General features: G+C 43.6%; 1 protein-coding gene across 2 annotated transcripts in view; it reads right to left on the bottom strand.

Annotated features, from left to right (window-relative positions):
• YRDC (yrdC N6-threonylcarbamoyltransferase domain containing) overlaps positions 1-20490 on the bottom strand; it is a 73099-nt gene that overhangs the window by 14210 nt on the left and 38399 nt on the right. For both annotated transcript variants that reach the window (XM_069223981.1, XM_069223982.1), the window contains 2 exons: positions 20063-20205; positions 11016-11090 (listed from right to left, as the gene is read on the bottom strand). In XM_069223981.1, coding sequence (XP_069080082.1) covers positions 11030-11090; positions 20063-20205 — 204 coding nt within the window. In that variant the 3' untranslated portion in view covers positions 11016-11029. The remainder of the gene's footprint in view (positions 1-11015; positions 11091-20062; positions 20206-20490) is intronic.

The following is a 20490-nucleotide window of genomic DNA, read 5'->3' as shown; positions in this document are numbered from 1 at the left end:
AACTCTCTGTAAACAGGCAGCCAAAGGGTTTGTGCTGCAGGGGGTTGGGCCTACTTTCCCAAGGACAAAGTAAACATAAAAACTTGTTGCCCTTGACCCCAAACAAGATGTCCTGGGCGTCGGGCGATAGGAATTCCACATCCCTGGGCGCACATATGCAAATGATTATGCTTACACTGCAATTAAAACACAAGGCAAACTAGCTATAGATGCATTACATGTAGGTAGGCTTTGTATATATAGACCAAAGTCTGAGCAAGATAATTTGTTTGTGGGAACGAGTGAATGCAGACATGTGTTTCTGTTTCAGAGTAAATGGACATTTATGTTGAATGGACAGGATCCAGCGATCCCTGGGATCTATTATATTTGTGGACTTAATGCTTATTACCGTCTCCCTAAGGGATGGTACGGGACATGTTATTTGGGAATAGTTTTCCCAAAGATTTACCTGATCGATGACTTAAAACAAATACCTAAAACATCTGAATTACAACATCCTAGACAAAAACGAGAATCAGTGGCTGCTGTCATTGGTGACATATTTGGAGCTATAATCCCTTCAGTGGGGGTTATCTTGAATTCTATGAAAATCCAAAAGTTGTCTACTATTGTGGCTAACATGCTGACAAATTTCACAGGGGCTATACTCCTGATGGATATTGAACTTGCTGCAGAAAGAGCTATGACTTCAAAATCGGCTTGCTTTAGACATTCTTTTAGCAAAGAGTGGTGGGGTCTGTAAGATGCTCAACGAGCGCCATTGTTGCTCGTTCATTCCGGACAATAGTAAAAAGATTAGAGGTATGCTTACTAACCTTACTAGAGATAGTACAGATTTGAAGGAACTTGGTGTCTGGGAGAAACTTGGAAAAGGAATTGCCAGAGTAGGGAGCTGGTTTACCAACATTTGGAATGGGGTGCTTGCAAAAATACTCATGGGTCTATTAATTGTTCTGGTCTGTCTATTAGGATTGTGGGGAGCATGCAAAATTAATGATAAAATTAAGAAAAATTGGACCAAAAGAAGCAGAAGAAACGAAGAAAGTGAAAGAGAGAAAATGTTCAATGAAATTTGGGAAAGTTCACGTAAAAGGACAAGATGTTGAAATGCGCATTATGCGCAAGGTGAAAAATTAAAAACGAAAGATCAAAGGGCAAGGTTTGTGTGATGACGAGCGTCATCAGAGGAGGGACTGAGAGAGTGTAGTTTGAATATTACATATACTAGAAGTGAAATGCCTATAATCAATGCTTAACGATGCTGCATAAAAAACGACAATAATTAGTAATTTGCTTAACGTGCATTTGAATTATAACTATGATAACGTGCAGCTACCATTGTGTACACGAACTAATGACCATGAGTAATGATTGTTTGCATTATGACTAATCAAGCTTACATTAACATTTACGATACTGCATTGAAAATCCTATAGGCCTTAAGTTAGCGTGAGCTGTGGATTTAGCTACCTAGCTCTCATATTAAAAGCATTTTCTTGTTTTTCAGTGTGCTGACTCGCAAAGGGCCATGACCCTGCAAATGTTTTTTTTCTTCATTCTACGTATCAACACAGATTCTGTTCTCATCCGCATGCTAGCTGCTTTAGTATGAATTCTAATACAATTTTGAAACAAAAGTAGATTAATGTAACGTACAAGGACGTTAGACCATGGACAAAGGAACTCATGACCCGAGAAGGCATGCCAAGTGGTTAAGAAACCCCCCGGATGTCCCGCCTCCGAAGGCTTCAATTATGAAGACCAATCAAAGTGTTATAAATTATCGTGGGGTGACAATTGGAATTACCTAATGTATAATTTGATAGGTTAAAGATAGTGGGGTATAGTGAATGTCCAATAGAATTTTGGTGGAAGGAATTACGAAAAAGGGATAAAAACCCATGTCACGAAAGGGATGTTAGAATTAGGTAGGGAATGCTATTGATTGTATCCAGAAACTTTGTCACTCTGTTCGGTGACTTTGAGGTTTATTGAACCATCCACACCAATAGACTGCCCTTTACGCTTCTCCTCCTTATGAGGGAAGTGTCCCCTGTCCATTAACTGAGTTTAGACTGATGGCGTTTTGACTGATGTCCTGAAGACGAAGACTGATCCCGTATGCTGACCTAATCCTTGGGGGGTAATTATGACAATGCAATTTGTATTTTGTCTGTTTGCTTTTCCTTTCTAGGTACCAACTGCTCTTTTTATGTTTTCTAACTTGGTGTTCTAAATTGTTTTGCATGAAGCCCATCATGCTGATGCTAATAAGCGGTTAGGATAGGAAATTCACTCTGACTGACACAAATAGACAAATGACTGATGTTACGCTTTGCTGAACTAAAGATATATGATTTTTGCTGTAATCTAATCTATGTTCACGCCGTGTTATGTTCTTATGTTTGTGATTCTTGCATTAATTAAATCTTATCACAGTTGCCATATCGTGACTATGCTCTTATGCTTCTTGGTGTTAAGATTAACTCTTCTGCTCGTCGATTGTAATCAATAGGGAATAAAATTCATAAAAAATTCTATCAAGAGGTGTGGTTATTCATGACTGAAAGGTTATGGGTGTGTCGACAATTTGATTAATGTCTTTATCCAAAGTGAAGTGCATTGTGGTGGTAAATATTGATGACATTATTGATATATTGCTTGACATATTGATCAGTTATCTCGTCCTACGGTGTCTCACCACTGGGTCACAAGATTCATTGGCCTAAAACGAGTCCCAAATGTGTAATAAATTAACATGAAGGGACGCGTTATCAAACCCAAGTGGTCGGACCAGGAGATATCCTTAACCACTCTACCAGCATGACAGAAGTGTTCTCCCTTACAGCCTGCTGCTGGCCACGGGCCTTGAGTGGACCAAAAAACAAGGCCATCATGTGTTCCATGGAGCCTCAGTAATTAGATGTAGACAGGGAGAGGTGCCAAAGTATGCAATCAAAATCATTTACAAAGTGGCCGACACTCTTGGTAGGTTCTTTCTTTTCATTCTAGCAGCTGGGGTACATCTTTTTTAATTTCAGGAGCTTTTGCATATTGAACACGGCGTATTGTGGCCCCACTACTTCAGTATGATTGTGCAATTAGACTCTTCTTCACAAACCCGACCTGGTTATTCCTTCATTACTCCATTTTAAAGACAAGCGTTAAAGAGAAAACAGTCTCTTTGCTCTTTACCATGCTAATATTAAGATATCCTTTCACTATCATCCTAGTCTAATTTTTGAGGTGTGGGATGAGTTAGGCAATAGCAATGTATTTAAATTAGGCCGCTGAGACCTTTGGGGCTTTCACTCGCAGTGGGTGCACCTTTTTTTGCCTCACATGCTGAGGAAAGTATATACTTCTTTGGTGAGCCTTTGCATCTTTAACAGTAGCAACAATGTATGATTGAGACTGTACTTTAGTTGACTATGCTCCAGCGGCTGGGCCCATTTATTACTTCAGTCCTGAATGTAACGTGATAAGTGGTAGGGCGAGAATAGTCTTTCCTTGCTCTCTATCAAACTGCCATATTGAAATACTTATGCATTATAGCTGTGATTCCATCTTTTGGCTGGTGGGGTGTCAGGCATAGGACATCTCTATCTATAAAGAGACAGCTGTGCCAAGTCCAAGCTTGTCTGTGCCTGTCCATTACTGCTCAGAAGTATGAGCTATCTGACATGTACCCCGGATTTGATTAAACATTTTCAATGGAGGCCTGTCAACACCACTCTGAAGCTCTTGCTCGCATTGTGCAGCTTTCCATTAGGTTGTCCTCGAGCCCTCAACCTGCTCATATTGACAGCACTCACTGGTACCTGTATAAGGTCAACATAAACCATACAAACGTCTGCTTGTTAGTCAGAAATTAAGGATATAATGGCCACAGATAATTTTGAGGTCTTAGTATTATCTGAAACATGGTTACCTGACACTGCAGTAGTATTTTGTGTTATAATTTTTCAACACACATACACAGTCGCTTCTTCCAAAGAAAGAGCAACACCAGAGTAACAAATATAGAGAGATTGTGCCATTCCCTGGCAGCAGCAAACTAAAAAGCTCTCTTGCCAATTGGAAACAGCTTTGGTCTTCGGGATGTTCAGTAAAAGTTTGCTTGCAGAACATAAAGTTCAACTGGTAGTACATAACTTAAAGTTAGCCACGATAAAAGTATAGGAAGCTGAGTAGATTCAATGATGTACAATAATAAGTGACTTACGAGAAAATTTGTTTCCTCGCTTGGGCCAGTGGGGGGATCTCAAAATAGGTGTGATATGCACACTGCAGCTGGCTCTTGTTATCGATCTTGCTGCAGTATTATGTAGGAGTTAAGATGTTAGAGTAGTTGATATGGCAAATTCATGTAGATGGAATTTTAGTAGCGTAAATGTGATTGTATGTGAGCCATTATCATGGCAGCTGTCTCAAGACTATGCTTAACAGCTGACATAAGCAGAGACTAGGAAGGCATGTCCACCCAGTAATAATATTTAAACAAAATAATTTGTACGCTAATCACAGTAGTGGTGTAGCTGTCATGCCCAAACATTCACTGGTGATCCTGACGTCTGTACTGAATGTTGTTAAAAGTGTAGATTTTATATCAGTGCTTAAACAATCTGCACCTTCTTACACACGTCTATTATACCAACCTATAGCGTCAGTTTAGTGTCCCAACTAGTCTAAGATGTACATGCCTAACATTGATAATACTTTGCAACAAGCCAATGTGCACCTCGAAGGACCAATTATGAAGCAAAATGCAGTTTACTTTAGGTGGGTGTTCACAGCAGTGGATGTAAACACCTTTATTGAAAATGGACGGAGCTAATGACCCATGGTAAAGGTGCGGTAGGATTCCCTATGCCACATGACCGAGGAGGGGTACTGCCTGAGCTGAAATGGAAGGGAACATTAAAAAATGATTGAACAGTAATCATTCATATGCTGCTCATTAGAGAAAAATGTGTCAGAAGATCACTGTAGATATCAGAAATCAGCTAAAATGTTCACACAGGCATCAAGACTTTGGAATTTCACTGCAGTGGAAATAATTACATTCTTAGTAAGGGATGAAAATGAAAAATATGAAGCCATTATTAAGTGGCTGGTGGACTGTTTGGAGAAGAACCACTGACCTGTATTAGTACAGTGATATAATTAAGACTAAACCGGAACCCTTGAATACTTGTGAATATTTTAACACTCATTGTATTAGAAGTAACCATTTTTTTACTTCTTCTCATAATGTATTCCTATATTGAGAGACATACTATCGTGCCTTGCTTGAATTCCCAAGTACCTAATGGTGGTGTGGGGACTACACACTAGGAGGCACAAAAACCCAATGTGAATGAAAAGCTCATTTTTGCTACTTTCAATACAATATTATGGCTCTGGAAAAAGAAAAACCTCACTTATGCCACATGCCTCCTCTATGCTTTACAGAGGAAATAGCTAAACAAGCAAAGCCAATAGGTCTCACCTACACCAGAGCTATTGGCTTTGACAATGTGTTCTGCCATGTTATACACCAGTCTGGCTGCTGTTCAGCATGGCTAAAAGTTAGTGGCACAGAGTGTCAGAGTGAAGTGGGGGAGTAGAGTGGCGTAGAGAGGGGTAGAGGTAAGTGGTGCAGTGGCAGAGTGTTAGAATGGAGTGGGGAATAGGGTGGAATGGGTTCGAGTGGACTGCAGTAGTGTGGTAGACTGGATTGGAGTAGAATGGGGTGGATTGGATTGGGGTAGTGGAGTGGGGTGGATTGAGCAAACTGGTGTGGGGTGGACTGAAATGGGGTGAGGTGGACAAGATTGGATTGGGTGGGTGAGTGGTTTGGATTTGAGTGATAGCGCTGGGGTGGAATGGACTGGGTTGGGGTGCAGTGAGCTGAACCTGAGTGGAGTGGGGTGGATTAGATTAATTGGATTGGAGTAGGGAGGATTGGGTTGGGCTGTATGAATTGGAGTGTGGGGACTGAATTGTGATGGGATGGGGCAGGCTGGATTAGGATAGAGTGGTAGATTGGAGTGAGGTAGATTGGGGTGTGGTGGATTGCATGGGGATGGACTGGAGTGGGTTGTGTTAGACTGGAGCGGGGTGGAGTAGATTGGATTCACGTGGGGTGGACTGGATTGGAGTGTATTGAATTGAGGTGGATTGGAGTGGGGTAGGCCGATTGGATTGGAGTACAATAGACTCAACTGGGATGCGGTAGATTGGATTGTTGTAGACTGGGGTGCATTAAAGTGGATTGGATTGAAGTGAGTTTGATTGGACTGGAGTTGGGTGGATTGGTGTTGGGTGGGTTAGAGTTGGGTGGGTTAGAGCAGTGTGAAATGCAATGAACTAGTGTGGGTGGATTAACTGGAGGGGGTGGATTGAAGAGTGGTAGATTAAGGTGGTTTGGAGTGGGGTGGATTGGACTGTAGTAGAGTAGAGTATTATGGACTGGACAGGAGTGAGTGGATCAAATTGGATTGGAGTGGGATGGATCGGGTGGTGTGGGTGGACTGGAGTGAGGTGGACTGGGTATCAGTGGACTTGATTGGACTGGGGTGGATTGCAGTGGGTGGACTGAGCTGGAGTGGGGTGTGTTGTATTGGAGTAGGATGAGTTGGATTGGAGTGCGGTGGGATGGACTGAGTGGGGTGTGGTGTGTTGGACTAGGGTGGGGTAGATCAGACTGGAGTGGGATGGATTGGATTTGAATGTGGTGGATTTAGGTGGGGTGGATTAGATTGGGGTGGTGTGGATTAGACTGGGGTGGATCGGATTGGAGTGAGGTGATTTACTGGATTAGAGTGGGGTATATTGGATTAGGCTGGATTGGCAAGGGGTGGACTGATTGTAGTTGGGTGAATGGGGATGAGTGGGGTGGATTGGGGTGAGGTGGATTGTAGTGGGGCAGGTTGTTTGGGGTTGGAGTGGGTTAGGTTGGAATGGGGCAGGTTGTTTTGGATTAAAGTGGGGCAGTGTGTTTTGGAATGGGGCAGATAGGAGTGGGGCACATTGCTTTGGAGAAGGGCAGACTGGAGTAGGATGGATTGGAGTGGTGTGGACTGGCCGTTTGCCAGTTAAAAGCCCTCAGTTTGCAGGGCTCTATAAATTAAAAAAAAAAAAAAAAAAAAACAGGTCAGGGGCAGCAGACGGGCACTGATTAAGTTGAATCAATCAGTGCTTGGTACCTGCTCAATACAGAGAAACGGAAATGATGCTTGGACTGCCGTGATGAATTACGAGGCCGTAAAGAAGAGTGCCTCACAAGCCAACAAATAGTAAACGATGGGCGGGCTCCAAACCCCTTACTTTACACAACAGAGTCTTGCAAGTGAGACACATGCACTCGCAGGCTCGACCCTAAAAAAAGGAATTAGCATGTACTGTTAGTGTGTCTTCCCAGTGTAGCTGGCACAGGAACTGTACAAGTCAAGGAGTGTTGTTTTAAGAAAATAAGTCTCCTTCTGCTGGAAACTGAATGGCAGCTGTTTTCTGTTGTCAAGTATAACCATGAACCTTCTCCAGACAGATTGTTCGGATATGGGATAATCACAGTTACTAAACTTCCATTTAACACTTGTGTACCTCATGTCAGGTACACCACCCAACCAAAGGCCGGTGTCAGTTTTAAAATAATTGCAGGTGCACACTTTAGAAACAGTAAGCTCTATACTTAATTCTTCAATAGAATTAGGCAGCATTGCAGGTCAATTTAAAGCTGCCCTAACCGACCATATTCCTGAGAAAACCTAATGGAGATCTGACAGTCATGAAAAATGATTGTATTATATCACTTCTAATGGCTGCAGCTAAACCTGTAGATGCCACAACACTGCTCAATTTAGCAAGTACATATTAATCACTAAGGTCCTAAACCTCTTCCAAAATGGGTTCTGCCCTGCCAATAGTAGTACTAAGTACATGCTGCTTGCCGCCACTGCATTCACCATCGAGCGCACCCATCTGAGAGGCCATCTTCTACATAAAAGCCTATAATAGAAGGCCTCGTACGGTACTAATATAGTATCAACATCAACAGTGGATGAGGGGCATTTAGAAGTGGATTGGTAGTAATTTGCTCAAGCTCAACATAGACAAGACATTGGGGGTTGGTGTGATTGATCATACTGATCTGTGCCTTTACTCAAATTGGCCTGAGTTGGGTTCGACCATTGTGCCTGGTAACTGTGCTTGAAGCTTAGGCAGTGTAGCCTTTGTATATAGTTGCATTCCTGAAGTGGTTTTGGTATGCTCCTGGAGTAAGAGATGGGCTCTCCAATCCATCACTGGCTGTAGACAGGATTTATGCCAACACTTTTTATCTTGGTCTACCAGAATATATGGTGTGTTTGTTGCAAGTGATCCAAAATCAAGCAGACAGGATGGGGACCAGGACTTCAAGAATAAGTTGTGCCTGCCCATTACCAAAACTTCTGGCTCCTTATAGAAGAACATAGTGTGCTTAAGATAAAGGCCCTCCTTATGCTAATGGCGGTAATAACCGCCTACCGCCGTGGAGACGGCCGCCAAAACACCGTCGCGGCAGTAGCCAGAAGGCTGGTGGAATTCCGGCTACGGTCATGGCAGCTGACGGCAGTAAGGTGGCACTGCAGCTAGCAGCTGCGCCACACCAGAAGACCGCCGCAGACCGTATCATGATCCATGAGAAGGCCTGGCGGTGTTCTGCTGGCAGCAGCGCCACGTCCCATCTCCTGCCAGAGGACCCCCTGCAAGCAGGTAAGTCGGGTGCTCTGACAGGGGCGGGGGGTTGGGGGTGTTTGTGTGTGTGTGTGTGTGTGTGTGTGTGTGTGTGTGCGTGTGTGTGTGTGTATGTGTGGGTGTATGTGTGGGTGTATGTGTGTATGCATGCAGGTGTGTGGCGTGTGGAACGGGTGGTGTGCATGAATGGGTGTGAATGTGCATGTATGTCAGTGTGTGTGGATGTGTGTGTGCATGTATGCATGCGTGGGTGAATGTGGGTTTGAGTGTGTGTGTATGTTGGTGCGTGTGTCGGTGGGGTGGTGGTGGGGGGGGGGGGTCAGGGAAGACTCCTGTCAGGGAAGGAATTCCCTGTCACTGATAGTGCCTACCGACATGGTTTTCGTGGCGGTAAGAAAGCTGTTACCGCCCTGGCGGACAGAGTGGTACACTGGCGGTTTGGCTTGAGCCAAACCGCCAATGTCATATTTTGGGGAGAGGTACAACCAGCATGTTGGCAGTACCTTTCTCCAAAATACCGCAGTCCGCCAGGGTTGTAATGAGGGCCAAAGTCTCCTCAAAGTTTCCAGATCACTTTCCAGAAGTGCTCGAGCTTTTATTCAGGACCATATTTTCTCCCTTCCCACCCGGTCACTCTTTATAAGGTAATCTTCTCACCCCTCCCAAATGCAAGAAAGCAAGATTGGGTGGGTGCAGTTTTCCAATTTTCCTGTAAAACAGCAAATTACCTTTTACAAAATCTTAGAATGATTACTTTGGTTTTTATTTCTTTTATTTCCCCAGTTGGGTAGTTCCCAGCAGCATGAATCCTTTGGCATACATGCACTTAATATTCTAGGCTTTAATCTAAAATAACATTTGTGGCATGCTTAGCTGACAAGTGATAAGAAACCCCATTCTTTATACTGACCAAATATATCAAGTCAATAGGACCATAACACAAAAAAAAACATTTTTTTGTTAACATTATTGTAAATATTTGTTTGTCCATTCAATGAGGAGGGTGTTATATAAAACCATCAAATGAACAAACGTGTTGTTTGCAGTTCAGAGAATGGAAAAAGCGGAAAAGCTAAACCACAAGGTATTTATGTAAGACGTAATTCTTCAGGCGGAATGCTCCTATATACCTTCTTGTCAGAGTAGTAGTGTCACACTTGCTAATATAAGGTTAAGAACAGATTAATGCTACTGCATTTATCTTGGTCTGCAAAAATATTTTATTTGTCCCTAAACAAAAATGCAAGACTTAGCAGTACGTTGTTATGAGGGTTCAAACTCATAGATCATGTTTCACCAACTCTTAAATCATCGCACGGCTACTTGTTGAGAAAGGAATTGCATTTACCTATCCTGGCCAATAAGACAGTATGTGATTTGTGCTGGTTTTTATGAGAGTGTGTTCTGAGCCTTAAGACTTGCAGCACTCTAGAAGCGCAGACAAATGCTTAAACCCTTCAATCATAACAATCCTATGATGCCTAACTGTGTGCTAATACCCCTCAGAGGGATACTTCTGACATATAGTTTTACACTCTATCTTAATTAGCTTTAAACCTTAGTTATGAAAATTGCCAGAGAAACTGCGACGTGTGGTGGACGCAGACCAACTCTATCAGTGCAACAGCTTCCTATCAGTAAATGTTGGAGCAGGGGGAGCTTGTGGGTTTTCTTCCTCCATTTTTATTGAGAGACCTTGTTCCTGCAACATCTGAGACTCAGAATATGTTTTTGACCTCCATGAGCCTGCATGTAAACTTCCTCCTTCGCTTGCTGACTCGATTACTGAAATTTGCCTTGCACCTCAAAGGCACCTTGGCTAGAGCATCACAAATCAACTAAACAAATTATGCAGCTAAGCGTGTCCAAATGTTTAAAGTTAACAAACCTATTTGTGCCACAGTAACACTAGCAGGGTAAGTTGCCAGAGAGGTTTCTTGCAAGGCACAAAACCGAACGTTCTTGACCTCTAACCTTACAGGAAATGCTCAATACACGGCTCTCATGGTTATACAGCAAAACAAAATTCCCCACTGCTCTTAATTTTAAATTACATCTGAAAATATATAACACAAAATGTTTCAATGGAAAAAGTGAACTATGGTATTGTTTCTGGCTAGAGGGGATCACAGCTGATACGCAAGTAGACTGATCATTTCTCTTTTTAAGCCAGGTCATCTGGCATGTCAAAGCCAACATTGTCATTATGCATATTTCCGGGGAAATGTTGATCATGTTCATCCCTACAGAAAGACGTCTGGTAATTCAGGATGCATAAACGGTCTGCGTACCTTTCCAAGAAGGTTTACGAATCAGATATCAAGCCATACTTCTTTCCAAGGATCTCCACTGTATGCATCAATGCACTGCAGAAAGGGGAAATCAAACACAAGAAAAACCATTATGTAGAAAATAGTTTGCCATTATTTATACTTAAATGAAGACTCTCTTAAACTCTTAATAAAATTATTTGGAGTCAAACCTCCTAAGAGAAATTTATATAAGAAACAGTATTTAAAGAACAAACTGGAGGACAAACTGGGCACTGGTGGGCAACAAGCAGAGTTTCATCAAGCGATACTTGAAACCTAGCGTTGTCTAGATATTGTTGCACACGTGTTAATCAATAACTTAGAAAACACCAAATTGTAGAGCTTACACAGGTTTCTCAACAAATCTACTTTCAATTTACACATTGTAACTATCAAATTGGCAATCATGAATACTGGGAAAAATGCTTTTGTCAACTTCACATTTTGTTTCCCAACGTTAAAGTTAAAGAAATGTATGAATAAAAATTGTCATTGTCTAGACAGGTAACCGTATAAAAACATCCAGGTGAACTGGACGGAAATTTGTCAATCCAAGTAAAGAATTAAAAGAAATATGGTAGTAAACTATATAATGCATCCACAGTGTGCGCAGAGTAAATGTAAAATTCATGTGGCCACATCTATTTAGGTATGAGCATAGTTCTTCTTGTGGTATATTTCTGCAAGTAATATAGAGTGCTATATCCATATTAACACTTATTTTAATTACTGAAATGCCCATTTATGTATGTTATATACATATGCTAGATATGAGATCTAGCACTACATTTAATATATGTTTTCACAATAAGCCTTCTATGCACAGTTCAAACAAATGGTAAAAATAATCTAAGGCATGTTGGCAACCAAATGTATAATGTAGTGGCACGCCTACACAAATGCTGAAGTAGTCCCTACAAAACTAGAGAAATCACGGTACTGACAAAATAAACCAGTCCGCGGTTTAGAAACATAACAAGGGCCAAATTAATTTCACATCATTAAAAACAGCTACAGGAAAATCAACCTGTAATATTGTAATCCTCAGCAAGACAAAGACAACTAGCCACTGAAACCGAATATTCACACCACTTTGGCTACTATTTATTTCCTGTCGCTTTTACACTTTCACATATTTCTTGCAAATCATGACCATGCACATATACCCCCATACAATGGTGAGGAATTTACCATGCTCAAGTACGGATTCTGTACAGACAAAATTATTCTCCTGCCTAGGAAAACTACAACATGTACTGCAGATATTGGACTCCCATAGTCAATGTACCCAGTTGTATTACCAATCCAACCTGGTAAGTACAAGGGCCCCAGCACCAGTTTGGTGGGAAGAACTACACCTCTGATTCATCAATGATATAACAAAGAATTGGGCCCAGCCAACATTTTCAGTGGCCTATTGTTAAGATCAATTAATGCTGGAACAGAAAATGCCCTACAGCTTGTGCCAAAGAGTTCCGACAAATATCATAGCCAAAGAAGCTAGCTATATAGACAAAAGAAGCTGACATATAATTTCTGTAGACCTGCTTAAGGCACCCAGCATATTGTTTGAGCTGCCGCTAATAAATATTCCTTAAAGAAATACATGTCTAGTCGACACTGAAATTTTCATGCTAATTGTTTGGACAAACACAAAAGTCTTTGTCCTTGGGGAACATTTCAATCAAAAATGTGTATTAACAAGAGCAGCCCGCTCTTTTGGGTGTATGAACAGTGGTCAGTGACTATGGCCCTCATTTCAACCCTGGCGGACAGGGGAGAAGTGGCGGTAATATCGCCAACAGGCCGGCGAAAAAAAAAAAATGGAATTAGGACCATGGCAGTTACCGCCATGGTCATCCACCACTTCACCATTCCGACCACCAGGGCGGTGATGTCACCAGACCGTCGGCGGTATCACGACCCTGCATACCGCAATGGATTTCGGGTGGTTTGGAACTGCCACGAAATCCATGGCGGTAGGCATTATCAGTGCCAGGGAATTCCTTCCCTGGCACTAATAGGGGTCTCCCCACACCCCTCCCCCGACCCCCAAAGGTGGCAGGACCCCCCTTCCCACCCCTACCCCCAACATGCACAGACACACACCCCCTCCCCACCCCCAACATGCACAGACACACACCCCATCATGTACACATACACTGCGACAACACATACCCGCACACATACAAACAGACCGACCCGCACACATTTCCCATACACACAACACACTCCTGCATGCATACACGCACTCACACACCCCCTCTACATACTCACACGCACACCCCCATGCACGCACACAACACCCACCCACCCCCCTCCCCTTATGGACGATCAACTTACCTTGTCCGTTGATCCTCCCGGAGGTGACGGGATCCATGGGAGCTGCTCCGCCACCAGCACCCCGTCACCAGAACACCGCCACACCGAATCATGGGATGTGATTCGGTGGGCGGTGTTCTGATGACGGGGTGGTGGAGGAGGTAGAGCAACCTCCACTTCCCCGCCGACCGCCAGTATGGCTGCTGGCGGCTCTCCGTCTGTAAAAGGACGGAGGGCTGCCAGAAGTCATAATACAGCACGCGGAAAACCACCTGCGCTGGAGGTCTTCAGCACAGCGGTTCCTCAACGGTCTTTGAAAAAGACCACTGAGGTCGAAATGAAGGCCTATATATTTAGCCAACAACTAAAAGATAAATGTAAAGAAAGTTTATATTATTGGGACTGGCCAAATGTTAAGATCATCAATGATGCAAATGTCCAACCACTCCCCTTACTGCCGCACCAGCTCCCCCATCACTACCGACAACACAAAGATTTCTACAATGTAATAATTTAGCAAATGCTAAAGAAAACAACCACCTCTAGTTAAGCAGCAGGGGCATCTCACCCACATGCTCTTTTTTCTTATAGAACCCTTCAGAGTGGTAGCCTAGTTTACATCACTTCTATGTTGAGTGTACTGGGTTTTCTGCTACTTGAAAAAACATACTTATGGCTGTATTCATCTCAAGCATAAGGAAAACTGCAACTGATTAAACATATTATAGAAAAATAAGCTGTAATGAAAATGTCACTTACCCAGTGTACATCTGTTCGTGGCATCAGTCGCTGAGATTCACATGGTCTGCATAGCTCGCCATCTGGTGTTGGGTCGGAGTGTTACAAGTTGTTTTTCTTCGAAGAAGTGTTTTCGAGTCACGGGACCGAGTGACTCCTCCTTCTGTGCTCATTGCGCATGGGCGTCGACTCCATCTTCGATTGTTTTCCCCGCAGAGGGTGAGGTAGGAGTTGTACTATAGTAATAGTGCCCGCGCAATGAAATGTGTAAGTATGTACCTATTAAAGGTTTAAATAATATATATACAAATGTACAAAATTGAAGGTAACTTCTGAACTGCTACAGGCTTCCGGGGAGGTGGGTGGGCCCATGTGAATCTCAGCGACTGATGCCACGAACAGATGTACACTGGGTAAGTGACATTTTCAGTTCGATGGCATCGGTCGCTGTAGATACACATGGTCTGCATAGACTAGTAAGCAGTTATTTCCCCATAAGCGGTGGTTTAGCCTGTAGGAGTAGAAGTTGTCTGAAATAGAGTTCTTAATACAGCTTGACCTACTGTAGCTTGTTGTGCGGATAGCACATCTATACAGTAGTGTTTGGTGAATGTGTGAGGCGTAGACCATGTGGCTGCCTTACATATCTCATGCATTGGGATGTTTCCTAAAAAGGCCATTGAAGCACCTTTTTTCCTTGTTGAATGTGCCCTGGGAGTAATGGGCAGTTGTCTTTTTGCTTTAAGGTAGCAGATTTGGATGCATTTAACTATCCATCTGGCTATACCTTGTTTTGATATTGGGTTACCTGCATGAGGTTTTTGGAATGCAATAAATAGCTGTTTAGTCTTTCTGATGTTCTTTGTTCTGTCAATGTAGTACATTAATGCTCTTTTGACATCTAATGTATGTAGTGCTCTTTCAGCCACAGAATCTGGCTGTGGGAAAAAAAAACTGGTAGTTCTACCGTTTGATTTAGATGGAATGGTGAAATAACTTTTGGTAAAAATTTTGGATTAGGTCGTAGGACGACCTTATTTTTATGTATTTGTATAAAAGGTTCTTGTGTTGTGAACGCTTGAATTTCACTTACTCTTCTTAGAGATGTAATGGCGATGAGAAAGGCAACTTTCCAGGTTAGGAATTGTATTCCGCAAGAGTGCATGGGTTCGAAAGGTGGGCCCATGAGTCTTGTTAGGACCACGTTTAGGTTCCATGAAGGAACAGGTGGTGTTCTTGGTGGTATAATTCTTTTAAGACCTTCTATGAATGCTTTGATGACTGGTATCCTATACAAGGAAGTTGAATAGGTAGTCTGCAGGTATGCAGATATTGCTGCAAGGTGTATTTTAATAGAAGAGAAGGCTAGCTTTGCTTTTTGTAAATGGAGCAAGTAATTTACTATATGTTTTGGAGTTGCGTCTAGTGGTTGTATCTGATTATGATGGCAGTACCAAACAAATCTTTTCCACTTACTTGCGTAGCAGTGTCTAATGGATGGCCTTCTGGCCTGCTTTATGACTTCCATACACTCTTGGCTAAGTTGTAAGTGTCCGAATTCTAGGATTTCAGGAGCCAGATTGCTAGATTCAGCGATGCTGGATCTGGGTGTCTGATCTGTTGGTTGTGTTGCGTTAACAGATCTGGTTTGTTGGGCAGTTTGATGTGGGGTACTACAGACAGATCTAGCAGTGTTGTGTACCAGGGTTGTCTTGCCCACGTTGGTGTTATTAAAATGAGTTTGAGTTTGTTTTGACTCAATTTGTTTACTAGGTAAGGGAGGAGAGGGAGAGGAGGAAAAGCGTAAGCAAATATTCCTGACCAGTTCATCCATAGGGCATTGCCTTGGGATTGCTTGTGTGGGTATCTGGACGCAAAGTTGGCATTTTGCGTTCTCTTTTGTTGCAAATAAGTCTATTTGAGGTGTTCCCCAGAGTGTGAAGTAGGTGTTCAGAATCTGTGGGTGGATTTCCCATTCGTGGACTTGCTGGTGATCTCGAGAGAGATTGTCTGCCAGTTGATTCTGGATCCCCGGAATAAACTGTGCTATTAGACGAATTTGATGGTGGATTGCCCACTTCCATATTTTTTGAGCTAATAAGCTTAACTGCGTTGAATGTGTTCCTCCTTGTTTGTTTAGATAATACATCATTGTCATGTTGTCTGTTTTGACAAGGATGTATTTGTGGATTATGATTGGTTGGAAAGCTTTTAGTGCTTGGAAAACTGCTAATAATTCTAGATGATTTATATGCAGTTTTGTTTGATGTATGTTCCATTGTCCTCTTATGTTGTGTTGATTGAGATGTGCTCCCCACCCTGTCATGGAAGCATCTGTTGTTATTACGTACTGTGGCACTGGGTCTTGGAAAGGCCGCCCTTTGTTTAAATTTATACTGTTCCACCAAAGAAGCGAGAGGTAAGTTTGGCGGTCTAGCAACACCAGATCTAGAAGGTGACCCTGTGCTTGAGACCACTGTGAGGCTAGGCACTGTTGTAAGGGCCTCATGTGCAGTCTTGCGTTTGGGACAATGGCTATGCATGAGGACATCATGCCTAGGAGCTGTAGTATTGTTCTCGCTTGTATTGTTTGATTTGGAGACATGTGTTGAATGACTCTGTTGAAATTGTGAATTCTTTGTGGAGTTGGCGTTGCTACTCCTTTTGTCGTGTCTATTATGGCTCCTAGATATTGCTGTACTTTGCTTGGCTGAATGTTGGATTTTGCAAAGTTGACGGTGAACCCTAGTTTGTAGAGGGTTTGTATGACTTGATTTGTGTGGTTTGAGCATTGTGTGAGCGAACTGGTTTTGATTAGCCAGTCGTCTAGATACGGGAATACATGTATTTGCTGCCTTCTGATGTGTGCAGCGACTACTGCTAGGCATTTTGTGAATACTCTTGGAGCGGTTGTTAAACCAAACGGCAATACTTTGAATTGGTAATGTATTCCTTTGAATACAAACCTTAGATATTTCCTGTGTGATTGATGTATTGGTATATGGAAATATGCGTCTTTGAGGTCTAGGGTTGTCATGTAGTTGTGTTTTTTGAGCAATGGTAACACTTCTTGTAGTGTGACCATGTGAAAGTGGTCTGATTTGATGAATGTGTTTACTACTCTGAGGTCTAGAATTGGTCTCAGTGTTTCGTCCTTTTTTGGTATCAAGAAGTACAGTGAATAAACTCCTGTGTTTATTTGTGTGCTTGGTACTAATTCTATTGCATTTTTTTTTGCAGTAGTGCTTGAACTTCTATCTCTAGAAGCTGTGAATGGTGTTTTGATAAATTTTGTGATTTTGGTGGTATGTCTGGAGGGAATTGCAGGAATTCTATGCAATAACCATGTTGGATAATTGCTAGGACCCATGTGTCTGTAGTTATTTTCTCCCATGCTTCGTAATATTGACCTATCCTTCCCCCCACTGGTGTTGTGTGGGGGGGGGTGAGTGACGTGTGAGTCACTGCTTGTTGGTAGTGGTTTTGGGGCTTTGAAATCTTCCTCTATTCCTAGGGAATTGCCCTCCTCTATACTGGCCCCGAAAGCCTCCCCTGTACTGTCCCTGGTAGGTGGACGGTGCGGACTGTGAGGTACTAGCTTGTGTGGCCTGACCCCGAAACCCTCCTCTAAAAGGTGTTTTGCGGAAGGTGGTATAAGATCCTCTGCTCTGCGGGGAGTAGAGTGCGCCCATGGCCTTGGCAGTGTCAGTGTCCTTTTTGAGCTTTTCTATGGCTGTGTCGACCTCCGGACCGAACAGAAGTTTTTCGTTTACTGGCATGTTAAGTACTGCCTGCTGAATTTCTGGCTTGAATCCAGACGTTCTGAGCGATGCGTGCCTACGGATGGTAACCGACGTATTAATGGTCCTTGCGGCAGTGTCTGCTGCATCCATAGAGGAGCGTATTTGATTGTTGGAAATGTTTTGACCCTCCTCAACAACCTGTTTTGCTCTTTTTTGTAGATCTTTTGGGAGATGTTCAATGAGATGCTGCATCTCATCCCAGTGGGCTCTGTCGTATCGCGCTAGCAGCGCTTGTGAATTTTACGATGCGCCACTGGTTTGCTGCTTGGACAGCGACCCTCTTCCCGGCTGCATCGAACTTTCTGCTTTCTTTATCTGGGGGAGGTGCATCCCCAGAAGTGTGTGAATTTGCCCGTTTTCTGGCAGCCCCTACCACCACAGAATCTGGTGGCAGCTGAGAGGTGATGAATACAGGGTCCGTAGGAGGCGCCTTATACTTTTTGTCCACTCTAGGCGTTACTGCCCTACTTTTAACTGGCTCCTTGAAGATCTCCTTTGCATGGCGTAGCATGCTTGGGAGCATCGGCAGGCTTTGGTAGGAGCTGTGGGTGGAGGAGAGGGTGTTAAATAAAAAGTCATCCTCTACTTGTTCAGAGTGTAGTTCCACATTATGGAACTGTGCTGCTCTAGCCACCACTTGTGAATAGGCTGTGCTGTCTTCAGGTGGTGATGGCCTAGTTGGGTATGTGTCTGGGCTGTTATCAGACACTGGTGCATCGTACAAGTCCCACGCGTCTTGATCTTGGTCATCGTGGCTCATGGCGGTGTGAGCTGGCGAATGTGACGGGGTGTAAGTTGGCGAAGCCGGAGTTACAGGTGGAGGCGAGGGAGGAGGTGTTACCTTCTGTGCTGTTTGTTGCTGAGGAGTAAACTGAAGTGTTCTCTTTCTTTTGACAGGTGGAAGGGTACTGATCTTCCCTGTCCCCTGCTGAATAAAGATACGCTTTTGCGTGTGATCCACGTCAGTGGATTGCAGTTCTTGTTCGAATCTGTGTTTTTTCATTTGTGAAGACATAGAATGTTCTTCAGTATAGGAGCCTGAAACTGGGTCTGTTGGTGCTTTTTTCGGCTCCGAAAACCCTGTTGTTTGTTTTTTCGGCTCCGAGGTAACCTTCCTCTTCTTCTGTGCCGAAAATTCTTGGCCTCTATGGTCTTCGGCGCCACTGTCTCGGCGTCGATCCGTGTCGACACCGAACTCTCGGTGTCGATGCTTCTGTTTAGCACTCTCTCGGTCCCGAGGAGGCTGCGTGCCGGTGTCTCGACCGAAGTCGGACGATCTCGACACTGAATGGGCCTTTTTCGGTGCCGATTGTTGGTCACCGGGAATTTGGGTTGAGCCATGGCCGGTTGGCAGTGGCGTCCCCTGGGCCTTTTTTCCTTTTTTAAGTTCTGATCTCGACGTCTTACTCACAGTTTTTGTATTGTCGAGATCGTCGGAGTCTGAATCCTGGATGGAAAAGGATTCCTCCTGTTCCTCTTCTGTCTCGAACTGTCGATGTTCCTTTGGCGTGGACGCCATCTGCAGTCTTCTCGCTCGACGGTCGCGCAGAGTTTTTCGGGACCGGAACGCCCGACAGGCCTCACAGGATTCTTCGCTGTGCTCGGGTGACAGGCACAGGTTACAGACCGAGTGTTGGTCCGTATAAGGATATTTGTTGTGGCATTCAGGGCAGAATCGAAACGGGGTCCGTTCCATCGACGTTGTTCTCCACGCGGTCGGGCCGACTAGGCCCCGAGGGTGTGCCGAAATCTACCCCGAAGGGCACCGAAGCGCTTCGATGTTCAATGCGTCGTCGTATGTGTCTATCTCGAACCGGATCGCAACGATACCGTCGAAAATCTTCCGTTTTCAGCTATCTTTAAGTTCCGAAACTCGGAGCCACAGGAACACGTCCGAACCCGATGGCGGAAAGAAAACAATCGAAGATGGAGTCGACGCCCATGCGCAATGAGCACAGAAGGAGGAGTCACTCGGTCCCGTGACTCGAAAACACTTCTTCGAAGAAAAACAACTTGTAACACTCCGACCCAACACCAGATGGCGAGCTATGCAGACCATGTGTATCTACAGCGACAGATGCCATCGAACATATAATTCCTCAGAATTAATGCCACCGGCCCGTTTTACCATATTTTACCTCTACTACAAGCACTGTATCTTACCACCCAGGTCGAATAATCGTGTACTTCCCAGATACTGAAAGATCCACCACTGTGGAACCCAGGCGGCATTCTGGGGTCATGATGTTGCCAATTGGTCCACCATCAACCACCAGTGACAACTGAGGCCAAAGGTCCTGGAATTCCTAAGAGAGAGCGAGAGAGAGAGAGAGAGAGAGAGAGAGAGATATGCTTAGCTTGACATCGTAAAAATATATGCACAGAAATCTTGTAGTACAAAGAAATACTTGTTATCAAAACGGATCTTCAAGCTTGCAATGTTGAAGCAAAATCAGGTCTCCGTCTGTGTTTTTTCCTCCTCGAGCCTAAGTTTTTTTCAAAAATCATAACCAGGTCAACATTGTTTTTAAAGATGGAGGCATTTGGAGATCGCCCCCTGAGGAGGAGCCATTGAATCTTTAGGACAACCA

Source organism: Pleurodeles waltl, chromosome 3_1 (assembly GCF_031143425.1).
Source record: "Pleurodeles waltl isolate 20211129_DDA chromosome 3_1, aPleWal1.hap1.20221129, whole genome shotgun sequence".
Lineage (NCBI taxonomy): Eukaryota > Metazoa > Chordata > Amphibia > Caudata > Salamandridae > Pleurodeles > Pleurodeles waltl.
Note: the sequence above shows the minus strand (reverse complement) of the source record. Positions and strands in the feature narration are given on the sequence as shown.